Genomic DNA, 23,978 nt, shown 5'->3' on the forward strand with positions numbered 1-23,978 from the left:
GATAAATTGGAGAGAGCCCAGCGAAGGGCAACAAAAATTATTAGGGGTCTGGAACACATGACTTATGAGGAGAGGCTAAGGGAACTGGGATTGTTTAGTCTGCAGAAGAGAAGAATGAGGGGGGATTTGATAGCTGCTTTCAACTACCTGAGAGGTGGTTCCAGAGAGGATGGTTCTAGACTATTCTCAGTGGTAGAAGAGGACAGGACAAGGAGTAATGGTCTCAAGTTGCAGTGGGGGAGGTTTAGGTTGGATATTAGGAAAAACTTTTTCACTAGGAGGGTGGTGAAACACTGGAATGTGTTACCTAGGGAGGTGATGGAATCTCCTTCCTTAGAAGTTTTTAAGGTCAGGCTTGACAAAGCCGTGTCTGGGATGATTTAATTGGGGATTGGTCCTGCTTTGAGCAGGGGGTTGGACTAGATGACCTCCTGAGGTCCCTTCCAACCCTGATATTCTATGATTCTATGATTCCTGACCAAATTTTCATGTGTAAAATTGAGCAAATGGAATTTGAGGTTGCGTGCATATAAATTTGGCTGTGAAAAAAACGAAAGCACAGCAATGATTATAAATGCATGCTAGGGTCCCTTTTGAACTTTGGTCGGTGGTACGTTTGACCATTTCTATTTTTAAAAACAAACTTTTTTTTTTCCCATAAAGGAATAATCATTTGGTTTAAGTGCCAAAAATGTGCCCTGTTTTTTTTTTGTTTTTTTTTTTGTCATATCTGTTTCCATTATATGGAAAAAACATTCAGTAAGGAACAGGCAACCGCGCTCTTTTAGCATCTGTGCTTTGACAGGAACAGAATTATTCATATTTTTGAGTATTGAAGGCGTCTGAGACCGTGCACACCAGTTGCTGCTAGGTAGCAGAATCTAAAATGCCTCCAGTACATCACACATTTACAACTCGTAGCAGCAGCACAGGAAAATATCATGATTACAGGAATGGTGCTCAGGGATGCAGCTGTACCTTCCTTTGATGTGATCAAGGCCGCTAGAAACCTGTGTGGTTTAGTGAAACGGAATTCTGCAGCTTTTCAATCCTGCCTTTCTGTGTTCTAAGTTAGGGCATATTTCAGCAGATCTGCCAATCTCCTTGCAGTCAATTAAACCATGAGAAACCCCACCAGCCAGGAGAAGTGGGGTAGCTCATTAGCTCTGAGAAGGCTAGATAAACACAATTGTGGATCAGTCTTAATATGGACTTTTGTTTAAAGTCCGGAGAAGATAAAGCCGTACAGAGAAAGTGAGGAAGGAAGACAGACACTTTCTCTGTAAAGGAGAATTCCATTGTTTGGATAGCTCACAGGCATAAAGCACTTATTAAGCACCTTACTGGTCCCTTTTCCATAGACATAGTGGGAGGTTCAGCTCATTAATCATGCAGACTGCAGGGGATAACTGCAAGGGAACAGTGGAGAGGCCATCTAGCCTGCAGCTGTTTCCTTCTTTTATGGTGCGTTCTCCCAAATTTAAATGTTACAAAACTGCAGCTGTTAATTAATCAGAATTTGTACAATATATTTGTTTGGATTTCAAGATGAAGTTATGTCAGTTTTGCTCCAAGCTGTGTCCGTGAAGTGTGAGAACAAGAGGTCCTGAAACAACTGAATTCCACATAGAATAAAAATGCACCTCTTGCATATTGTTCTTTGATGAACCATGCAGGTTTTCAGCGCTGCATGTCACTGACTTCAGATCAGTTTTGACTGTGTGAATTACACATGATGAAATCTGTTTTATGTGACTATACAATAGACCTGCAAAACCCAGCTGCCTAGCTACCTGCCTATCTGCCTTTTTAGGCTCACAGAAGTTGGATAGAAAAGACATATTAGATTATCAATTCCAATCTTTTGTCTGTGCAGAGTACAATTTAAAAGTATATATACATTAAATGATACATAGAAAAATGTGATTACAGTGAAACTTCCTCATTAATTCTTGCTCTAAATGTTGGGAGACCAATTGAAATCAGAGAAGTTTGCAGTTTAGCAAGTGTCTGTGACGGAGACAATGTGTCCAGTGCCGTGTTCTGTAATTTTGGCCTGCCGGGAAACAGTGTCTCATGTTGGCCCCACCTTGATGCACTACCAGGGCTGTTCAGACATCCTCCTCAGAAGGAAAGTGGTGGAAGGATAGGCTGTCTGTTCAGAGTTCTGATGGGCCTGCAGGAATGAAATGGAAGCTGACCGATTGACTGTGGAGATGCCTGTTTGATCAGAAAGGGAAGGTTTTCAGAAAGGCTGACCTCATTCCTTTCCTCTTCCATGGACAGTAAGAGAGAGAACCACACCTGAATGTACTCCCGTGAATCAGCTCAGTGCACTGGAAGTCAGGGACACTATATTTGCCTGAAGGAGATGTCTCCAGCCTCAACGGTGTCCTCTCCTGCCTGGAAGAAAAGACAGAGGAAGAATTGCCATATGCAGTGTTCCTTAACAACATGGTTGCCCAGCAGCTCTGCTTACTTACCTTGCACTGAGTCGAGCCACATTAAGAGAGACCATTTTAAGAGTGGGGCAGCATTTCCAAAGGCTCTCTCTATGACGATGATTCTGCAGACTTACCCTTTGCTTCCTCTTCGTTCCCAGAGCCCCAGCCGTTCCACAGAAACACTGGATGGGCAACCTGGCTCTGGTTCCCCATTCTCAGCCACACTGTGTAATGTAACTATCCCTATTTCAGTGTTGCAGCTACTGTTTGATGTGGGACCAGTACCTTATGTGGTGCTCTCTAACTGGCCAGGGAGAGCATGATGTCACATGTGCTGGCTCCACCCCCCAATAGAGCTTTCTGGGTCTGCACTTTTATGGACTGCTAAGCTGAAGAGCAATTTAATGGGGTTCTACTGTCCTGCCATTCTGAAAACTGTATTATATTCTTTCCTAAGGTTAAAAAAAGATAAACCAATTGGAAAAACAAATGTGTTTCACACCTGTGTTATACCCGCTACATTAAACACTGATGTTTGGCCCAAGATCAATGAACGTTTCAGGTGTCCTTTTCATAATCAACAAATAACTCTTAAAGAAACTTTCTGACATGGTTTTATATTTTATAACTATGACAAAATACATTGTAAGCAATGCATATTTCAAAGCCATCCATGAACATGATATCTGTTTTAAAGTCATGTAAAATATGTGTAATTTTATTTGTTATTCTTTCCTACAGAGAAAGAGACCTTTCTGGATCCCTTTGTACTGAGAGACCTTCTGCCGACGTCACTGGGAAGTTATTATCGCTATACAGGTTCTCTGACAACTCCACCATGTAGCGAGATTGTGGAATGGATAGTTTTTCGCAGGCCTGTTTCTATTTCTTATCACCAGGTAAGCTTATGCCATTAGTAATGGCTCTATCTTGATTTGCCCTCTAATACTCAAAAACAGGTGTTTTAATTTAGAGAACCAAAAAAAAAAAATCTGTTGACAAAAAAAGGAAATATTAGAGGGTTTTTTTTTAATATATATTGATTCTGAACATGAGCAATCAAACTTAAGGAGAAAATACAACATGAAACCCAATTTCCTTTTAATGATTTAGCTAGTGCTGGTTATTTTAAGATAAAGCTAAGCTATCGTCTAAATATTTACATAGAATCCTTTTTTCTTCTTTTAAATTGAAGGTTTGTTTTGAAAGTAAAATAAGTAACTTTACACAGACACGTATTTAGTACTTCGAAGTAATTACACTAGGAAAGAAATGTTACCATTAATTTGCTATCTTTAACTGTTGTTACAGCATAGTGAAGCTGCCATTATGTGCTTATACAAATCTTTAAAGCTAGCACATAGCATCTCTTATTGTAGATTGAGGCAATGACTGGAACTTGTATTGAGAGGAATCCCACAATAACAAATGAATATATGCAGTCAAGTGTTTAACTATTAAAAACAGTTTGACATTTTAAAACCGTTGTTTTTAGAAAGACTTCCTGTTAAATTCAGATTCTCCTTCAATGTTCTTGTTTTGCTTCAATTGTTGAAAACAGAGCTGTTGTAAAATAAGCTATTCCGGTAAAAGTTAGTGAAGTATCTAACTAGAAGTGAATGTAAATATGTCAGTATACACACTCCATAGACAAATGTTTAAACGATCTAATACACAGCTTAAGGAATGAGTGTCTATACATCTGGGAATAATGCTTAAATTATCCAAAAGTACAAAGTTTGGTTTAAAAGTCATAAAATAAATATAGTACATAATCTGCAATATCCCAAAATAAGGAAAATAAATTTAACAATACGGTTTAGATATTAGCATCCAAATATTCAGGTATGTCACTCATAAAAGGGTATTATACTAAGAGTAGCTTGTAGAAAGCAAATATAGCAATGAGTGTAGATGATACCCATATACCCCACCTCCACCAGGGGGTTGCACAGCTGTACCTACAGTGGCATAGATAAAATAGTACATCTTGTATGTGTAGACAAGCTTTCCATGTTGATTTAACTGGCAGTGTGGAATAATTGTATTATTTCCCCCTGCAGCATAAGACGGAGATACACGTAGAGATGTAGGTTCCAACCTGGCCAATACTGTAATTATTATTTGTCCCTTTTTCAAAAGCAGCACAGTGTAATCCATTCCCTTAGTTTACCTTTATCACAAACCACAGGAAACAGTCTGTAATCCCACATGGAAAAAGTGATATTATTTAAGCTCTGCTGAAATTCCAATAAAATCCTTCCAAAGTCTTCATGCTCCATCACTGTCATCTCGCCTTACAATTAGACAACAAAACAGGACAAGGCCTGCCACCCCCCAAATGCATTGTAAAGCTAAGTGCATTCAGTGACCCAAAGCATAACATTATCTCTCATAATACATACCTCTGAGTATTTTATTGTGATTATAATGGGTTCAGTATTTTAATTGCCATTTATATATCCATCATTTAGAAAACTGTTCACATCAGGTTTTTAATAGTTTGTAATTACATGACTTTGAGTTTTAGATCACTTTCCTCCTTACCTAGAACGGTGCCTTAAGAGCTCTTTATTTCATTTGAACTAGAGCTCTCACTCCCTTGAAGGGCACAAATGTAACTTCCTCTGTTCTGCCAGCAGTGATGGATCAATTAATAGCTAATTTGTGTTACATAATATTTTTGTAATAAATCATTTCAACTTTGGTTTTATACATCAGCATGTAAAAAGGAAAGTTAAAATTGCATTTGAAACGGCAGCAGTTCAAATGCAGTTATGCCTCCCCAAGGTAGCTTGCCAGAAGAAAATAGTTTAAAAGTTCTTTTAAAGGGTTTAAAAAGTCAGGTTAATGTCATGGAAGTAGAAAGGTAAAGACTTAACTTAGAGTGAGCAGTTGGTATGTAAGTTCTTGATCCTGCATCGACCTTATGCACCAGCTTAACTTTGTACACTGCAAGTCGTCCCACTGTGTTCAGTGAGACTGTTCCCAGTGCTTACAGTTAAGCAGGTGCATAAGTCTTTGAAGAATCAGGGCACAAGAGCGATTATCAGGAACCACGTGTTTTCTCTCCCTTCCTTCCTCCCTCATAAGAAAAGTGTAGGATAATAGTCTCTTCATCCTTGTATCTACCTATGTGTGTTGCCCCTAGCTTTCCCCATAAGTGGTGGTTAGAAATTCCATGGGAGCAGGATTAGATCCTCTGAGTCTTTCTTATTGCAATATAACAAATTGTAGTTCTTGATGTGAATTATAACCCGCCTAAGCACCTCCCTCACCCCAGATTTCATTCTGGCATCTTTCAGTTGCCTGCATCAATGAGGGAACATTTCATTTTTTTATCACTGTTGCTGCTTGATCATTAATACTATGCCCACCTCTTTAAAGGGCATGGACTGGACAATGGCACGCACATTAAACAAAGAGCTGAAATGACATCACTGTGGGCAGTTGACTAATAGAAGTTCTCCACATTCCCACAAAGTAGATAACACGGGGTCAGTCAGAGCTGTGGTGTCGGACTGTTCAGTGTGTGTTACTTACCTCTCTTTGCCTCAATTCCTCCATTTGTGTAACGAGGTTAATAGTTCTGTATTCCATTGGGGAGTCGTGAGGATCACTGTTTGCAAAGTGATTTCAGCTTCTCATATATAAAAGGTTGTACAGGTCCAAGTTATCATCAATGATATATTAATTTGAGGGCAGATGAATTCTCTTGATACTCCGTTCCAAGTTCCGTACCTTAATCCAAAATTGCCAGACTCAGGATTAGAGATGTATAACAAATCCCTTCCATAATCTCATTTCTAATTTTCTTTGGGAGGCTCCCACTGATAGAGTTCTAAATTTTGTCTCAAATTAGCAGGCCCAACACACCACCGAGCTCCAGCCATGCCTTCTATTGAAACGAAATGGGTTCAGTTAACTCTGTCCTGCCCTAATGATCAGAAGAAATTTTACAGGTTTCAGTTGAGTAGCTAGAAATCACAGAGCATGGCAGAATGGGCGGCCTGGACAGCGGCACAGAATGGGTGCTTCAAGGTTATTGATCTGTGCGGGAAATTAAATGATTTTAGAGGGTTCCCAGACTCCAGTGGGGAACCCTGGACAGGTCTGTTAAGCTTCCCTTTGATTTTTTTAGAGAGACGCTATCAACTAAGGCTATGATGTGATTGACAATATAATAGTTTTTTTTCCCCTGGGTCATTAGTTCGTGTCTCAAAACTGTCACATCCTTCTCTGTAGCTTTTAGTGTAAATATACTTAATGAAAAGGAGGCAGGTATAGCTTTCAAACTGTGGTTTGTCATTAAGCTGTAAGAGAAACTCAAGTCCCTCTAAAGTCTCTGGGCCAGATCCCGCTTCCACTGAAATCAAAAGCATTGACTTCAAGGAGAGCAGGATTAGATTCTTTATACTGCTCAGTCTTTCTTACTAATTCTAATTCTTGATCTGAATGATAACAAGCGCTTAATAAATGCTGGATTGACCTCAGCAACCAACTGAACAAACAAGTTAACTGAATCTTTTCAATTTAGTCTGCCAGTAGTTTTTCTCTAGGAAATATTATGCTTTTTCTTAACAGAATGCACTTTTAAACTACAATTATATCTTAGAAATTAATACATTATAGTTAAAAATAGCCTGGATCTGCATGCAGCATAGGAAGCAGCAACCTGTTCTCTTGGAGAGAATATGAAAGAATTAAATGTACCAAATAATGTGACACACAAAATAAATACCAGGAGCACGGTTAGGGTTTCTCCCTTTGTAATGAAGCAGGCGAGAGAAAATGTCAGTGTGGCCCAGTGGACAGGACACTGGACAAGGGATTAGGAGATCTTGTTTCTAGTCCTGGCTTCCATGCTGACCTGCTGTTTGACCTTGGGCAAGTCACTTTATGCCTCAGTTTCCCCATCTGGAAAATGGGGAGGATGCTTTTGACTTCCTTTGTAAAATATTTTGAAATCTGTCAATGAAAACTGCAGCCTGACAGCGACATGTCAGTGTAAGTAGGTAGAGGGACTATATACAGAAGAATGATTTTGTGATGTAATGAATAAGTGTACAACACTTCTCAGTATAATATTAAGAAACAACATGATATAAGCAGAGAGGGAGGGAGGGGCTGGGGGGGTTGTCTGTGCGCATATTAAAGGCTTGAAGGCAAGGGAGTCCAAGAACAAATGTTTTCTTTCCTGTGTCAGACTCAAAATCAGTCTTGGCATCAGCATTTCCTGCCATTTTACATTCTTATCAGCCACCCGGATTTTACCACATTGTTTTTCTAATTAATGTTCTTTTTTCTCTTCCCTGCCCTGATGGCCACGTTCAGCTGGAGGCGTTCTATTCCATATTTACCACAGAACAGCAAGATCATGTCAAGTCTGTGGAGTATCTAAGGAATAACTTCCGACCGCAGCAGAGTCTGAATGACAGGGTGGTGTCCAAGTCTGCTGTGAAAGATGCTTGGAGCCAAGATGTGATGGACATCTTAGAAAATCCATTTGGCACAGAGGCTTCCAAAGGTAGATTGGGATTAACTGCATTTGCTGAATGACAGCTTTGTTTTTTTTTTTTACGTAGGGCTTTCAATTAGTTGTCACTAGAAGTACAGGAGGTTCTAAAGAAATATAGCAAGACTTAGTGAAACACTGTAGTTATACTTTATTATATTTAATACAGTTATGAGGCACTGAATTTTATTTTCCCCCACAATGCTCAACTAGCCTATGGAACTCATTGCCACAAGGAGGCTAAGAGCGTCGAAGGATTCAAAGAAGAATTGGACATTTATATTGATAAATCTGGATCTTCGAGAAAGGATTTTAAAAAATAGCCAAGAGTTTTAGAAGGGCTATAAGACCTTTAGGTTCAGGGCATAAACCGACCTCTTGGTAATGGCAGTTGGGAAGAATCTACCCTTGTGGAGAGGTTATTCTGTAACTCCTTTCTTCAGTGTTTGCTGCACCTCCCTGTGGAGCAGCAGCTGGTGTTTGCTGCTCTCGGAGATAGGTGGACCTCAGTTTGGAAAAGAGCATTAAGAGCCACACTGGCACAATTAGCCACATGGCTGTCAGACTGCTTTGGACGCACTCAGCAGATGTGCAGGTGTAAATAATACTTTCAGATTTATTTCTTGTATGTTTATGTTCCATTTTTCCTATGGGATGATTTTATTAGGCAGAGCTGCTGGGGGATGATCTGTGTTTGCCAGTCATTCCCTTTGAGAAATGCTCACTTCTTAAATAATCTATCAGGCACTCACCTGCCTCAATAATGGTGGAACTCGATGGGGTTGGTGGTGAAAGGGGACAGTCCCAGCTGTGAGGGAGACAGACATTCTCTAAGAACACTAGGTAGCTCCTCCCCTCAGGAGTCTCTGGCACCCATTGGCCAGCTGGGGAGGAATGGGTGCTGATTGGCCAGCCTTCCCCAGCTTCCAGGATTTAACCTGGAGCAGGGGCCACATGGAGCCCCTTTCAGCTCTGTTCCAGCAGCTCCACCCTACCTACCCAAACTAGGAATGGGAATCTATCCTGACCGTGTCTAGCTAATTGCCCATTCGGGGGGTCAGGAAGGAATTTTTTCTCCCACGAGCCAATTGGCAGAAGACCAGGGAATGTTTTGCCTTTCTTGCAGCACCTTTAAGCCACAGAGGTTAAGCCACTTAACTGAGATATTGGGGTTGAGTTGTTTATTGGTCGCCACTTGCAGCCGGTTTCCAGTGCAGTTAAGAGAATAAAATGGACAGTTCCCAGAGATAAAAAGATCTGGGATTGTGGTGATGGGCCTTGAGCTCATGGGATGGGGTCTGACTTTGTTGTCTTGGCGGGCCAGGGTCTGACTTTGTGGCCTTTGCAGGCCAGGGTCCCCACCCTTCTGTACCCTCTGTCCTCCTTGGAATAGGGAGGGTGCAAGGACTCAGAGAGCTGAGTCTTAGGGGGCAGGCTGAGGAGAGCCTACTCCGAGATATGGGTTATATGGTAAGGAGCCCTGTAACCCTGGCACTAGTTAAGAGTTATATGGTAAGGAGCCCTGTAACCCCCACACTGGAAGTAATTAAATATCCTGATATAGGCAAATATAAGTGATAGGTGTGTAGTGCCCCTCCACTGTGTTAAAGTTTAATAACGTTGTGACCTGCCTCTTCAAATCCATCTATGTGTCTGTCTTCATTTTACCGCTGTGTCCACATCAGTTGAGTGGATTCAAATATGCACGTCCATGGCTGGCACTTTGGCCTAGCTGGGCACAGACAGCATACCTCTTGTGGCACTCAGCTGCCGCCCTCATCTTCCCAAGAGAACTGGGACAGAGCGGGGCTCTCTGGGCTTTATTATTCTGTGGCTGTGTTTGTTCAATAGAGAAGCACATAAAAGGCTGCTTTGGGACAAGTAATTTATATCAGGAGTGAGAAGAAGAGATTGTCAATCAGAATAATCCAGGCTGTGCTCTGGCCTGAAAGTTTCAAGCGGTGTTTTATCAGCATCATATGCCAATATTTATTCCTTCTGATATATACTGCGCGAGTATTATTTACCCAGAGCAGTAATGGAAATTAATAGTTTACATTATGTTAAAATGACAAAACTGACTAGCTTTTACTGTGAGTATAGCTCAGGTACCTCTGTACCATGTGGTATAATACTGCAGAAGGTTTTACTGCTTTGGCTGAATGTTTGAATACTCTTTGTCTCACTGGACTGTTTTTAAGATCATAAAAGATTGTTTGTGTGCTCCTTCCTCCCCGGCCCCAACCCTCCCAAGTAAATAGCTGAGACCCACAATTGTAAATTATAAAATGCATCCGATGAAGTGAGCTGTAGCTCACAAAAGCTTATGCTCAAATAAATTGGTTAGTCTCTAAGGTGCCAGAAGTCCTCCTTTTCTTTTTGTGAATACAGACTAACACGGCTGTTACTCTGAAACCACAATTATAGCTGCATGTTACAAATACTATGCAATGGATTAGCCTTGAAATTCAAAGTGTTGCCATTGATCAAAGCCCATTAAAGTCAATGGAAATTTCCCCACTGACTTCTCTGTGCTAAATCCAACCCTAAGGCCCTGATTCAGCATGTGCCTAACTTTAACGTGTGAGTAATTCCAGTGAACCAAATGGAACTACTCACATATTCAAAAGTTAGGCTTAAGTGCCTTGCTGAACAGGGGCCTAAATCTGTATGGAGAAACCTTGTATCAGCTGAGATCAGTTCAGGCATACTGACCATCCACAGGTGTTGTGACCACCTTGGCATTTGGGGGCAGGGCATTGGTCAGTGGAGGGCCCTTGATTTTGGAACCTACACTTGTCTAATGGCCCATTTTGCTGGACTTTACGTGGGGTCCACTCTCTGCTAGCAGCACCTCCTGCTGGCTGCCCTGGGAATTAGCTCTGCCAGGTTTGCACTCCCCTTCTGTCAGTGTCTTCCCGCATGCTGTCTCACCCTGCGACCCCTCTCACTCCAGGGACTGCAGTCTCCCCTTCGTGGCTTGACCCTCCAGTCAGGCCACTAAGGTCTTCTCCTTCCGGGGAATTCAAAGCCTTTCCAGACCCACTCTCTGTCTGGCATCTCCAACGCCTTATGGCACTGCCCAGTGGCTGACAGGGGAACCCAGGCCCGCCCTCTACACTGGGTTTCAGCCCTCTGACCCTATAACAAACAGCCAAGGTCTCTTTACCATCCTGCCCCTTCCTGCTATTTCCCTGGGCTTCTTCCTACTTATCTGGCTTCCCCCCGCCTCTGGGTTTGCCGTTCTTCCAAATCCCTCCACTCAGGCAGTGACTGTAGCCTACTTCCCTGCAACCCTTGTCTGCAGCCAGCTACCTGGCTTTCTATAGTCCCCTCCCACCTCCCATTTCTGAACGGGTGAGCCTGTTCTTTAATTAGGACTTCCCCTCAGCATTCAGTCTACCATCTGGCCTCCATTAACCCCTTCCACTCCTGCGTTGAGTGGACACCCCATCACAGGTGAGAAAAGAACCACTGATTGTTTTCTCTAGGCCTTTTCCTCTGGAGGCTGACTGTTGGTGAGAATTTTATTTGCACTGACTCTGTCAACGTGTTGTAACTTTTCCAGCTGCACATGTACCAAGGGACAATGGCGGCAGGTGCATTTTTATAAACTTAAAAGTAAATAGGTTGCTCTGGTGTTACCAAAATAAAATGGATTGTAGCACATCCCTGCAAAGGCTATAGGGCCGAGTTATATCTGCTTCAGAGATACAGCAATGCAAATGTTCCTGGCCCCTTCCTTGACGAAGGTGAATTGGGGAATGAAATGCCTGGTCCACTGCACATTCTGAACTACTGACATATAAATAAAATGACTTGAAGTCACAATACTTGAGTGAAAGCTAAACCTATTGTTTATTCCACTAGGAAATACAATGCATCATTATATAGTGTTATTCATGCAAAAGTACTGCAGCACAAAACATTTCACAGCCAGAGACAGTCTAGCATACAAATATAAGACTCCAAGGTTAACATAACATATTAAACCTTCACATATTTAACATCCGTCTACATTCAGTGGCTGTCATGGAAATACCAGCATTTGTCAACAGCTAACATATTGTAATATCCAAGATTACCATAGGTTTCAGAGTAGCATCCGATGAACTGAGCTGTAGCTCACGAAAGCTTATGCTCAAATAAATTGGTTAGTCTCTAAGGTGCCACAAGTACTCCTTTTCCTTTCAAGATTACCATAGTTTCTCTTTATATGTAGAATAAGAGATATTTGCGGTAACTGTATGATAATGGTTGGGAAATGTTGACTTTTTAATAGCTTATGTTGTAATATATTGTAGGATTGGCAGTAGCCATCTTAAGCTTTTGTTCATGTGAGTTCTTTATGTCATGAAAACCCTGTGAACTGTTATAAATCTAGAAAACTATTTATAGTACTTAATAAGCCATTTTATTTTATAGGAAAAGGAGCACAGAAATTTACAGGATGTTTGGAATAATTTTGAGAATCACCCACTTAACAGTGCCATGTGTCTGTCCATTAATAAACTGAACTGACCTGAACTGTTCTGGATATGCCATGCATCAATATTGGAACTCCTGTTCTTTAGATAGCAAAGATCATTCAAATCAGATCAATGGTGACCAGCTGGCATGACCAATAAGCTATGAAGATACATAATAGAAAGATCAGTTTGTTTGTCCAGTTCCCCTGAATGTATGTTTCCCCATATAGGGCAGCAACTCGTAGTGCTTAGCAAGTGGAATTTCTTTGATTCTCTCATCCCATTTCCTTCCATTGGCAGAACCTCCTGAAATTCAATTTTCTTAGGACTACTCTATCTTAAAAGTTAGGCACATGCTTAAGTACCTTGCTGAATCAGCACCTCTGACCTGAGAATAACATTTAAATTGATCCTTCTACATCAAGAAAGCATACAAATCTTAAGTAACAGTCCAGTCACTGAAATGTACAATTATGACAGTCAGAACAACCTCAGCTGGAACATGATTTATTGATTAAGGGGCATCAGCCAGTAATAAAACGTAAAATAACCTTTTGATGATCCCAGATTAGTGACGGATTGTGGCTCTAATCCTTCAAACCCTCAGGTGATTTATCCCATTGAATTTAATAAGACTACTCACCTGTTTAGCGCTATGGATGTGTGTCAGGGTTTGCAGGATTGGGGACTGCATGTGTAGACTTAAAAATGAGAGCTGGACAGATATTAGATACAATTTTAGCTAAACAGTAAATGAAATGGGTAATGTATTGAATATATTATTTGACTGATATTCTTTAACTAGTTATGAAACTTATCAAATATTATAAAAATATTCATCAGATAACATGTAACAGAATGATGATGGCAATATTAGATTCATACCTCTGGACCATCTCCATTAATATTAATAATTGCACTTTAAAAACAAAAAACCTCCCCATAATAATTGGTTTCTCTATTTTCTGACTTGCCCACCTGAGTTCAGATTTCTGTGTTTGTCAAAGAGCATCACACATTACGCTACTGTGTTCAGTTTTTAATGAGCCGAGGTAGGATGATTTGTGATGATTATTAGCATAATAAGTGAGCATGACACTTAAGAGTGAAATAATAAACAGGGTCCTCTCACTAAAGAGCTTACAGTCAACGGGCTCGACTCTCCAACCCTGAAAATCCCTTACTTTCATAAGTAGCCCCATTGAAATGAGATATACCACCAAACAGTTGGTGCAGCTGTTGCAAAGAAAACAGACCATTCTTAATTCATGACATGGCGTGTAACTTAAGGAGAAGTTGCTGCCTCTCAAGTAGTTGGTTTCAAAATGCAACTGATTTGCAATAAAGTCTTTGCCTGTATTTCTGCTACTGATTTGGGCTCTTAAACAATTGTTTGTACATATATATAGTTTGATTATGAAAGCCTTGCCTTTCACCTTTCAGTCTCATTAGATGAGCTATAAGATTCACAACAATGAAACTAACATCCCATGGGGAGGTGCTCTTGACATCAGAGTTCTCTTTCGCAGATGCTTGATTACTTCCCCAAAGGTGTCTGATTGCTCTTCACTGGAGTCCCATACGATGCAGTTTGCCATCAGTGGGAATTTGTCTTAGAATACCACCTTTAATTATGATCCTTGACTTAGTTAACTAATGAGCAGTCATAATTTCACTACAGTGGCACCTGATGGCTTTTGACTCTGAGTCAACATCTGGGTTATTTCTCTAGTTTTCCACATGTAAATGTTTTTCATATTTAGTGCAACAGGTTAATCCATCATGATGCACTTAGTTTGGAAGTCATTGTAACCTCCAAGTAATTAAAACTATCTAGAAGATGTGTTTTTTGTTGTTGTTTTCCTGTATGTTTCGCACTTGGGGAAATGCTCCGAATATTGACTTGGAGTCAAAAGTACAGCACTACTCAAGCAAAGCAAGGTAGTTCAGAGTCACTGTTTCACAGCTCCTGACATCAAAAATGAAAGCAATGTGTCCTACTGAAGTTCTTCCTTTTTTTCTGAATGTCATCACATACTCTTAGAAGGACTGTATCAGAGCATGGCTTCAATTAGCATAATCCAAAAAAAGATGAATTTTTCTGGAAAGTGTGCAAGGGGAAGAAGTATATGAAGATGCAGTCATTTGGGGGCAGACAGTTTCAGGCATGAACAGTAATATTTCAGAATGAAATGAAGCAATGTGTCTCAGTTATATTGTCCAGTACAGGCAGTCCTCGGATTTACGACACAATTGGTTCTTGAAAATTGTGTCATAAGTCGAAATATTGTAACTCAGAACCGCAATCCACTCCATTGTGGGACCGAGCATCATAAAGTCGAAACCAATTGTCGTAAGTCAAATCAGGGTGTCGATTCAGAAACATCGTAAGTTCCGTTCGTCGCAAGTTGAATGTTGTAAAATCGAGGAGTGCCTCTGTTTGTGCCCTATGCTTTATTTTTCTTTTGGAATGAAAATCATCAGGAATAAAACGGAGTCTCTGGTCTGTAGATTTGATGCTGTCTTGTGGGAAGATAACGAGACTGTAAGTCTGGGTGGCCAGCCACTACCAAAGGTAGAAAAGTTCAAGTTCAATAGTACAGGAGAATGGTGATCTCAATGGTGAACTCCTAAGCAGGACAGGAAGGGCATTAATTAAAGGAGATAGGTGAGAGCAGTGATCTGCGATAGGAGAATGCTTATCATGTTGGAAAGTAAGGTCTACTAGATGGTAATTAGGCCTGCAATTGTGTGTGGTTCTGAGTGCTTGGCACTGAGGAATAGACAGGAGCAGATCTTCAATACAGTGGAAATGAAAATGTTAAGATATGGATGCTTGGAGTTACAAAGATGAACCATGTTCGTAACAAACAAATTAGGGAAATTGTGAAGGTGGCACCAATGATGGAAATGCTGAGGGAACCCAGGCTTAGATGATTTACGCACGTGAAAAGAAGATCGAAACAATATATAGGAAACAGGGTGTAAAAGTTTAAAGTGCAAAGTGAGAGAAAGGTTGGAAGACCTCAGGCTAGATGGATGGATGTCATACAAAAGGATTTCATTAGCTGCAGAGTTTCCAAGGAATTGCTTCAAGCCGGACTGGAATAGAGTCCTCCATATGGATGGGACTAGAGCTACAAGAAGAATAATTTGTTTTTCCTTTTTAAGTGCCAGTGTTTTATGTAGTCCTCAAGGCAACCAAGCAGTTCCCTTGATTTCTTTCTGCAGCTCCAAAGAAATCGCTCACTCAGGAAGGTTCCTTCTCTTTAGGAGTTGTATTAAAAGTCTGAGGCAAACAAAGAATCTTGTATAGCAACAAGTCCTAAATGCTCATTTCTGTCTCCCCTGAGAGACCTAATCTTTTATCTGAAACATAGCATACGTGAGAGATACAGGTTTAAAATTATATATTACAAATATCTTAACTTGAAATCACCAACAAAATGATAAAACATTATTTATTTCCTCCCATCTTATCGTTAGTTAGGGAAAATGCAAACGAGCAAGAATCATTTTCAGTGCACTTACCATATGGTCACGGTTGCAGCTAATCTTACTGCCTTTTATAGAATCTGTTCCACCCACTGATTGCACTCTGGGTAAAAAAGTTTTTCTTAAACTTCCTAAGAGGCAGGGTTTTTTCTTAGTTTCTGTTCATTCCCTTTTGTTTTTAAGATTCTTTTGCAAATTTCTTTGCGGGATCACCTTCATTGTTATGCCCCTTCACATTTGCATATACCTTAGCCACATCACCTCTTACTTGTTCTTTCCTTTGCAGATAAACCTAGTTATCTCAATATTTAAACTATTCTAATCATTTTCCTAAATTATGTCAGACAGTGAGCTGATAATTCCATGCATCTTCTCATTACCACCCGACATGCTTTTCCTGATCAGTATCTTGCATTGCAGTTCTTCAGCCCTTGTATTACTATTTATATAGCCCTGTAGGTGTGCACTATGCAAACACGTTAAACCGTGCCCTGCCCCCACCCCAAGGAGCCCAAAATCTGAGACACAGAGAATACAAAGGATGAGGGATCAAAGTGAGACTAGGAACTGACACTTTTCAAAAGGAGATACTCCACTTTTCTTACAAAAATTTATAAGCTGCTTGAAGAGTACTTGTGGCACCTTAGAGACTAACCAATTTATTTGAGCATAAGCTTTTGTGAGCTACAGCTCACTTCATCGGATGTATATTGTGGAAAATACAGAAGATGTTTTTATACACACAGACCATGAAAAAGTGGGTGTTTATCACTACAAAAGGTTTTCTCTCCCCCCACCCTACTCTCCTGCTGGTAATAGCTTTAGATAAGCTATTACAAACCGGAAAGTGGATTGGGGGGTGGGAGGGAGAGAGAACCTGGATTTGTGCTGGAAATGGCCCACCTTGATTATCATACACATTGTAAGGAGAGTGATCACTTTAGATAAGCTACTACCAGCAGGAGTGTGGGGTGGGGGGAGAGAAAACCTTTTGTAGTGATAAACACCCATTTTTTCATGGTCTGTGTGTATAAAAACATCTTCTGTATTTTCCACAGTATGCATCTGATGAAGTGAGCTGTAGCTCACAAAAGCTTATGCTCAAATAAATTGGTTAGTCTCTAAGGTGCCACAAGTCCTCCTTTTCTTTTTGCGAATACAGACTAACACGGCTGTTACTCTGAAACCTGTCAATAAGCTGCTTGGTATCCTTCCAGTTTGGTGTGTCCTGCTGGCTTAGTTTTGTGTTGGTTTAGTGTGATGTTTCCATTGCTGTGACCACTATGGATAGTGAGTGAGTGGTTAATAAACATTTATGAAGCACCATAACTTTGCCTGGTGCTCTGGAGATTAGAGCATGGACAGGGATTATTTTTAAAGAGTGGTATGAATAAAGTGTTAAAAAATGGAACACCGTACATATTGCATCCTCCAGTGGTATGAATGCACAGCTCCTATTAATTCTAATGAGCGCTGTATGTACTCCACAAGGAGTAAAGAGATGTTTTCCATTATATACCTCCTGTTCTGGTGGAAGCAAGATGAGGCTTATCTGTCCTTCATAGAAAACACGATAAAACCACAGTTAACAGGACTAATGCTCAGGGGCTCTGTTTCTGGCTCTGCCACAGAGATCTTTGGCAAGTCACTCCATCTTTCGGATGATCATTTCCCCTACCTAACTGCAGTGTTAGGAGGTGCTCAGGTGATGGAGGCTATATTCAGTTCTATGCAGGGGGCTTCCCAGAAAGGGTTGGAAAGCTCTTCGTAATGTGTGTCTTTGACTTCCTACCATTTAACATACTTGGTTTCCAAAAACTGCTATTATTTGATAGGTTGGAGAGATGCAAAGATATCTGATTTCTGTCTCCCTTCCTCACACACGCCTCCAGCAGCCACCCCATCCTAACTAGGAACTCTCGCTATCAGCCAGTCAAAGCTTACTTACTGGGCCAGTTTAAGTAAATTCCTGGGTTTGTCCATCACATTTCATTTTACAGCTGCACTGACATCACGCACACACGCATTCCTCTTCACCTGTTTTAGAATGATGCTAGTTAGCCCCCTTGTGATGCTCCCTAGGAATTAGTTTTCTAGGTCACTCCTGTACTGGTATGGCTGTGTGCCTCTACTAGGCCAGCCATTTGGCCCTTGAAAACATTTATCATTAATCTCAAAATTTCCTACAGTTCAGACCAAGAGGAGTCATGATACATTCCCTGAATGAAAAGATCATAAGATAAGTGAGGAGCTAATTTGCCATTCTGAACAGGGCATCCTACAGGCACATAATATTGTGCATAGACTCTTGTCTCACTATGCTTGTGCCCACATGTTCCAAAAGAGTGTGATGCACAAGTTGGCCGAACTGTTGCCTGCGAGGTGGCTGCCATGCATCAGAAGGTTTAAATGGATGACCCTTGTTAATGCTGCAGGTATTTCCCTTCTCTAAAAAATCCTTCTTTGTGCCAGCATTGACGCCGTATGTGTCTCTGCACTTGATCACACCTGTTTCGCTATATACCAAATATACCGTACAAATATATAAATACATAGATCTAAGTAGACGTAGGTATACATTTTAAAGGTAAGTATTGTACTATGTATATGCTATGTGTATCTGTAGTGTATAATATATACACAGAGATTGTAGTTCAGATCTTCAGCTGGTGTAGACTGGCATAACTGTGCTGAGCTCAGGGGAATTGTGTTGATTGATACTCGCTGGATTTGGCCTACAGTGTACAAACCCGTGTGTGTGTGAGAGAGAGAGAGAGATGAAACATTTGTGGGGAGAAAACACACCACAGTTTCTGCCTTTCAGTAAAATAGGATTTGTTGCAGTGATGCCATGGAAACTCAAATACTACAAAGAAATCCACACAGGAATGAATCAAATTGCACCCCAGATGCTAGTTAAATATTCACCTCAGGAAATGGGCCATCAGCAGATGGGGCAAAAACTTGGCTTCCCAAAGCTTCTTAAATGGGAAATTCTGTAAGAGCATTTTACCTACCCAGTCACCAGCGGGATGCCTTTGTTTCACATGGAGCATCAGACAACACAAGGTTTTGTCCATGCTTCTTAAGCATAAGGAACAACCTTGTTTGTTTGAAGCATAGTCAAAGGTAAGAGCAGAGAAGATAAATAGTCTGTCTCCTAGATACAGTCTGCCTGTACACTGAAGTAGATCAACACAATTATTTGCGAGTACTGTGCACTCTGTAACCTGTAGACGCCTGCTAGCAAAGTGCAGGCAAAGGTAAAGGATAAAAGTGTGTGTCTCTAAAAGTGATTATTCGTATGTATTAATAATGGTGCTTACAAGGATCACAGCAGTTAACAACATGAACTTAAAACATAGCTGAGTGTTACAGACATTCAGTAAAAGAAAAGTGGCAGGGAAGTTGTAAATCTGCCTCTTAGAGCTCTTCCGTGTATTTAAGCCTGTGTTTCCTCTATGTATGATCCTCATAACCTGTCTCTTTTCCTTAGTGTAGGCAACACACCATTCCAGGACAGAGAATGAATCAGATAGCAAAAAGCATGGTGGTGTTTCCTATGGGTCTCATTCTGGTCTCACCCCAGCTATATACTACAGTATTTCTGTTGAGTTACTCCTGAGTGATGCCAATGCAAGGAAGCAGAATCTGGCCCTTTATTACTTCCATTGCTATGATACTGTCCGTTCAATACATGCAGTGTGTGTGGATTTTGTGTTTGCAGTATGTTTTACTTAGATTGAATCATTCTGATACATTGCATGGGTTATATAAAGTTGGAGGAAGGGGTTGTTAGGAGACAGAATATGCAGGTTTCATATTTGCCCACTTCCTGGTTAGTCTTTAAAATGTGCTTGATTTCTGTATTGTTTGTAGACATGTTTCTCCTGGTCAGAGCGACAGGTTGAAACTAGGACTGTCTATTAATTGCAGTTAACTAGTGCGATTAACTCAAAAAAAGTAATCACGATAAAAAAAATTAATCACGATTAATCACACTGGTAAACAATAGAATACCAATTGAAATGTATTAAATATTTTGGATGTTTTTCTACATTTTCAAATATATTGATTTATATTACAACACAGAATACAAAATGTACAGGGCTCACTTTATATTATTATTTTTTATCACAAATAATTGCGCTGTAAAAATGATAAACAAAATAAATCGTATTTTTCAATTCACCTCATACAAGTACTGTAGTGCAATCTCTTTATTGTGAAAGTGCAACTTACAAATGTAGTTTTTTTTGTTACATACCTGTACTCAAAAACAAACAATGTAAAACTTTACAGCCTACAAATCCACTCAGTCCTACTTTTTGATCAGCCAATTGCTAAGACAAACAAGTTTTTTTTTTACATTTATGGGAGATGCTGCTGCCTGCTTCTTATTTACAATGTCACCTGAAAATGAGCACAGACATGGCACTTTTCTAGCTGGCATTGCTAGGTATTTACGTGCCAGATATGCTAAACATTTGTATGTCCTTTCATGCTTCGGCCACTATTCCACAGGACATGCGTCCATGCTGATGACGCTCGTTAAAAAAATAATGCGTTAATTAAATTTGTGACTGAACTCCTTGGGGGAGAATTGTATGTCTCCTGTTCTGTTTTACCCCCATTCTTCCATGTATTTCATGTTATAGCAGTCTCAGATGATGACCCAGCACATGTTCCCTTTAAGAACACTTTCACAGCAGATTTGACAAAACGCAAAGAAGGTACCAATGTGAGATTTCTAAAAATAGCCGCAGCACTCAACCCAGGATTCAAGAAGTGCCGTCCAAAATCTGAGAGGGACAAGGTGCGGAGCATGCTTTCAGAGTCTTAAAAGAGCAACACACTGATGCGGAAACTACAGAACCCAAACCACAAAAAAAGAAAATCAGCTTTCAGCTGGTGGCATCTGGCTCAGATGATGAAAATGAAAATGCGTCGGTCTGTCCTGCTTTGGATTGTTATCGAGCAGAATCCTTCATCAGCAAGGACGCACGTCCTCAGGAATGGTAGTTGAAGCATGAAGGGACATATGAATCTTTAGTGCATCTGGCATGTAAATATCTTGTGATGCCAGCTACAACAGTGCCATGCGAACGCCTGTTCTCACTTTGAGGTGATATTGTAAACAAGAAGCAGGCAGCATTATCTCCTGCAAATTGTAACCCAACTTGTTTGTCTGACTGATTGACTGAAATAGGACTGAGTGGACTTGTAGGCTCTAAAGTTTTATATTGTTTTATTTTTGAATGCAGGGTTTTATGTACATAATTCTACATTTGTAAATTCAACTTTCATGATAAAGAGATTGCGCTACAGTACTTGTATGAGGTGAAGTGGAAAATACTATTTCTTTTGTTTTTACACTGCAAATATTTGTAATAAAAATAAGCATAAAATGAGCATTGTATTCTGTGTTGTAATTGAACTCAGTAAATTTGAAAATGTAGAAAGCACCCAAAAATATTTAAATAAATGGTATTCTATTATTGTTTAACAGCACGATTAATCGCTATTCATTTTTTTAATCAATTGACAGCCCTAGTTGGAACTATTGATCGGATAGCACAAACATCAATAATAATGTTATCAGGCCTGTCAGAAATCAGCCAGAACAAACGTTCTGATACCTCCGTCTGCTGTTCTGCCATGACAACAACAGCTGCTCTGTCCTGCCGACCGGCTGCTCCCACTCCTCCCAGACACCAGGGAGAGAGGAAAAGAACCATCCCTCCGGCTCCCAGATAGCATGGCAGCCCCCTGCCCTTTCCCAGCCTTCTGGGGAGGGAAGGAGAAGAGAGACCCACAGTGACGTAGCTGTTACTCCTCTGCTGGTCTCCTCACACCCACTGCTGCCCAAGTAGCTCCCTCTCCCTAGTGCAGCATGGGACCACTTTTCCTTTGCAGCCCTATCCATGCACACGATTTCCTCCTCAGCAGGGAGAAGAGCAGGGCTGAGCAGGGCCTCACTTTCTTGCTACAGATCTGGGGCTCCCCCACCCAGAACTGGATTAAGGCAAACCATGGCTCTAGCCACCCCAAGACACAGACCCTGGGACTTTGCTCCTTACTTTTGCTCCATCCAAGGATTGCATTAGCCCTTTTTGACACAGCATCAGATTAAGAACTCATGTTCAACTGATTCTCCACCATGACTCCCAAATCTTTTTCAGAGTCACTGCTTCCCAGGAGAGAGTCCCCCATTCTGTGAGTGTGGCCTTCATTCTTTGTTCCTAGATGTATTCATTTACATTTAGCCATATTAAAACACATATTTGCTTGAGCCCAGCTTACCAGGTGATACAGATTGCTCTGAATCAGTGCCCTGTCCTCTTCATTATTTACCACTTCCCCAATTTTTGTGTCCTCTGCAAACTTTATCAGTGATTTTGTATTTTCTTCAAGGACATTAATAAAAATGATAAATAGTGTAGGGCCAAGAGATGATCCCCACGGGGCTCCCCCTGGAAACACACCTGTTCGATGATAGTTCCCCATTTACAATTACATTTTGATACCTAGCCATCTTTTAGTCCATTTACTGTGTGCCACATTAATTTTATATCTTTCTTATTTTTAATCAAAATGTCATGCAGTACCAAGTCAAATGTCTAAGTATATTTTATCAACAATCAACACTATTGCCTTTATTAAGCAAACTTGTAATTGCATAAAAAAAATCAAGTGAGTTTGACAGGATCTATTTTCCATAAACCTATGCTGACTGGCATTAATTATATTACCTTCTTTAATTCTTTATTAATCAAGTTCCGTTTCAGCCACTTCATTATCTTGCCTGGGATCGATGTCAGACTGACAGGCTTCTAATTACCCAGGTCATCCTGTTTACCCTTTTTAAATATTGGCACAACATTAGTTTTCTACCAGTCTTTGGGAACTTCCCCAGTGTTCCAAGGCTTATTGAACATCAGCATTAATGGTCCAGCAAGCTCCTTGGCCAACTCTTTTAAAGCTTTTGAATGCAAGTCATCTTAATCTGCTGATTTTAACATGTGTAACTTTAGTAGCTGCTATTTTTCATCCTCCAGGAATAATAGTGGGATGGAAAAAGTGTTATCATATGCTATGACTATGTCATTTGTTTTCCCCCAAATACAGAACAGAAATATTTATTGAACACTTCTGTCTTTTCCGCATTATTATTGATAATTCTACCATTTCCACCTAGTAATGGACCAATACCATTGTTGGGTTCTTTTTGTTCCTAATATTCCTAATATTTGTTCCTAATATATTTTTAAAAACTCCTTCTTATTGTTCTTAACTCTGCCAGTCATAGATTTCTCCTTGCCCCTTTGCTTCGATTATCAATTTTCTACAGTTCTTAGCTTCTGACCTATATTCATTGCTATCAACTTCCCTTTTCTTCCATTTGCTGTATATTATTTTTTAATTTTGTATCGACTATCTTCACTTCTCCACTAAACCAAGTAGTATGGCCTTCTTCCTCAATGGTGGTTTTGGGGCATCCAATAAAATATTCCAAAATCATTCGCATTTTACTGACTAAATTCTTCCTCCCAGATGATTTGGCTCATAGTTGTTTTCTGCTTTGTGAAATTGGCCCTTTTAAAGCATGTGTGTGTGTGTGTGTATCTATACATGTGTATATATATGCATATATTTATATATATATAAAACTGGTCTGGACTTAATTCTGTTTGCACATTTAAATTTGATCAAGTCATGATACTCGTACCTAACTTACCATTATTTTTTAGTTCTGTGATCAGTTCCTCTTTATCTGTCAAGATGAGGCCTAATATAGAATTCTGTCATGTTAGTTGCACACTTCTTAAGGTAGGAAATTATCATCTCTGATGTTTAGGAATTCCAATGATGTTTAGTACTGGCAGCATGAGCCTTCCAGCATACGTCACTCAAATTGAAGTCCCCAGTGATCACACTGTATTTCTCCTACACAGTGTAGCCAGGTGCATAATGTGCTGGTCATGCTGATCCCTAATATGATTTTGTGGCCTGTAGCAGACACCAACTAATACCCCATCTTGTGCTTTATCTGTT

General features: G+C 40.3%; 1 protein-coding gene across 6 annotated transcripts in view; it reads left to right on the plus strand.

The window, feature by feature from the left end:
* PTPRG (protein tyrosine phosphatase receptor type G) overlaps positions 1-23,978 on the plus strand; it is a 616,375-nt gene that overhangs the window by 465,476 nt on the left and 126,921 nt on the right. For all 6 annotated transcript variants that reach the window (XM_073350970.1, XM_073350965.1, XM_073350966.1 and 3 more), the window contains exons 7-8: positions 3,186-3,343; positions 7,779-7,971. In XM_073350970.1, the coding sequence (XP_073207071.1) occupies positions 3,186-3,343; positions 7,779-7,971 (351 nt within the window). The remainder of the gene's footprint in view (positions 1-3,185; positions 3,344-7,778; positions 7,972-23,978) is intronic.

This window comes from Lepidochelys kempii, chromosome 7 (assembly GCF_965140285.1).
Source record: "Lepidochelys kempii isolate rLepKem1 chromosome 7, rLepKem1.hap1, whole genome shotgun sequence".
In the NCBI taxonomy this organism is placed as follows: Eukaryota; Metazoa; Chordata; order Testudines; family Cheloniidae; genus Lepidochelys; species Lepidochelys kempii.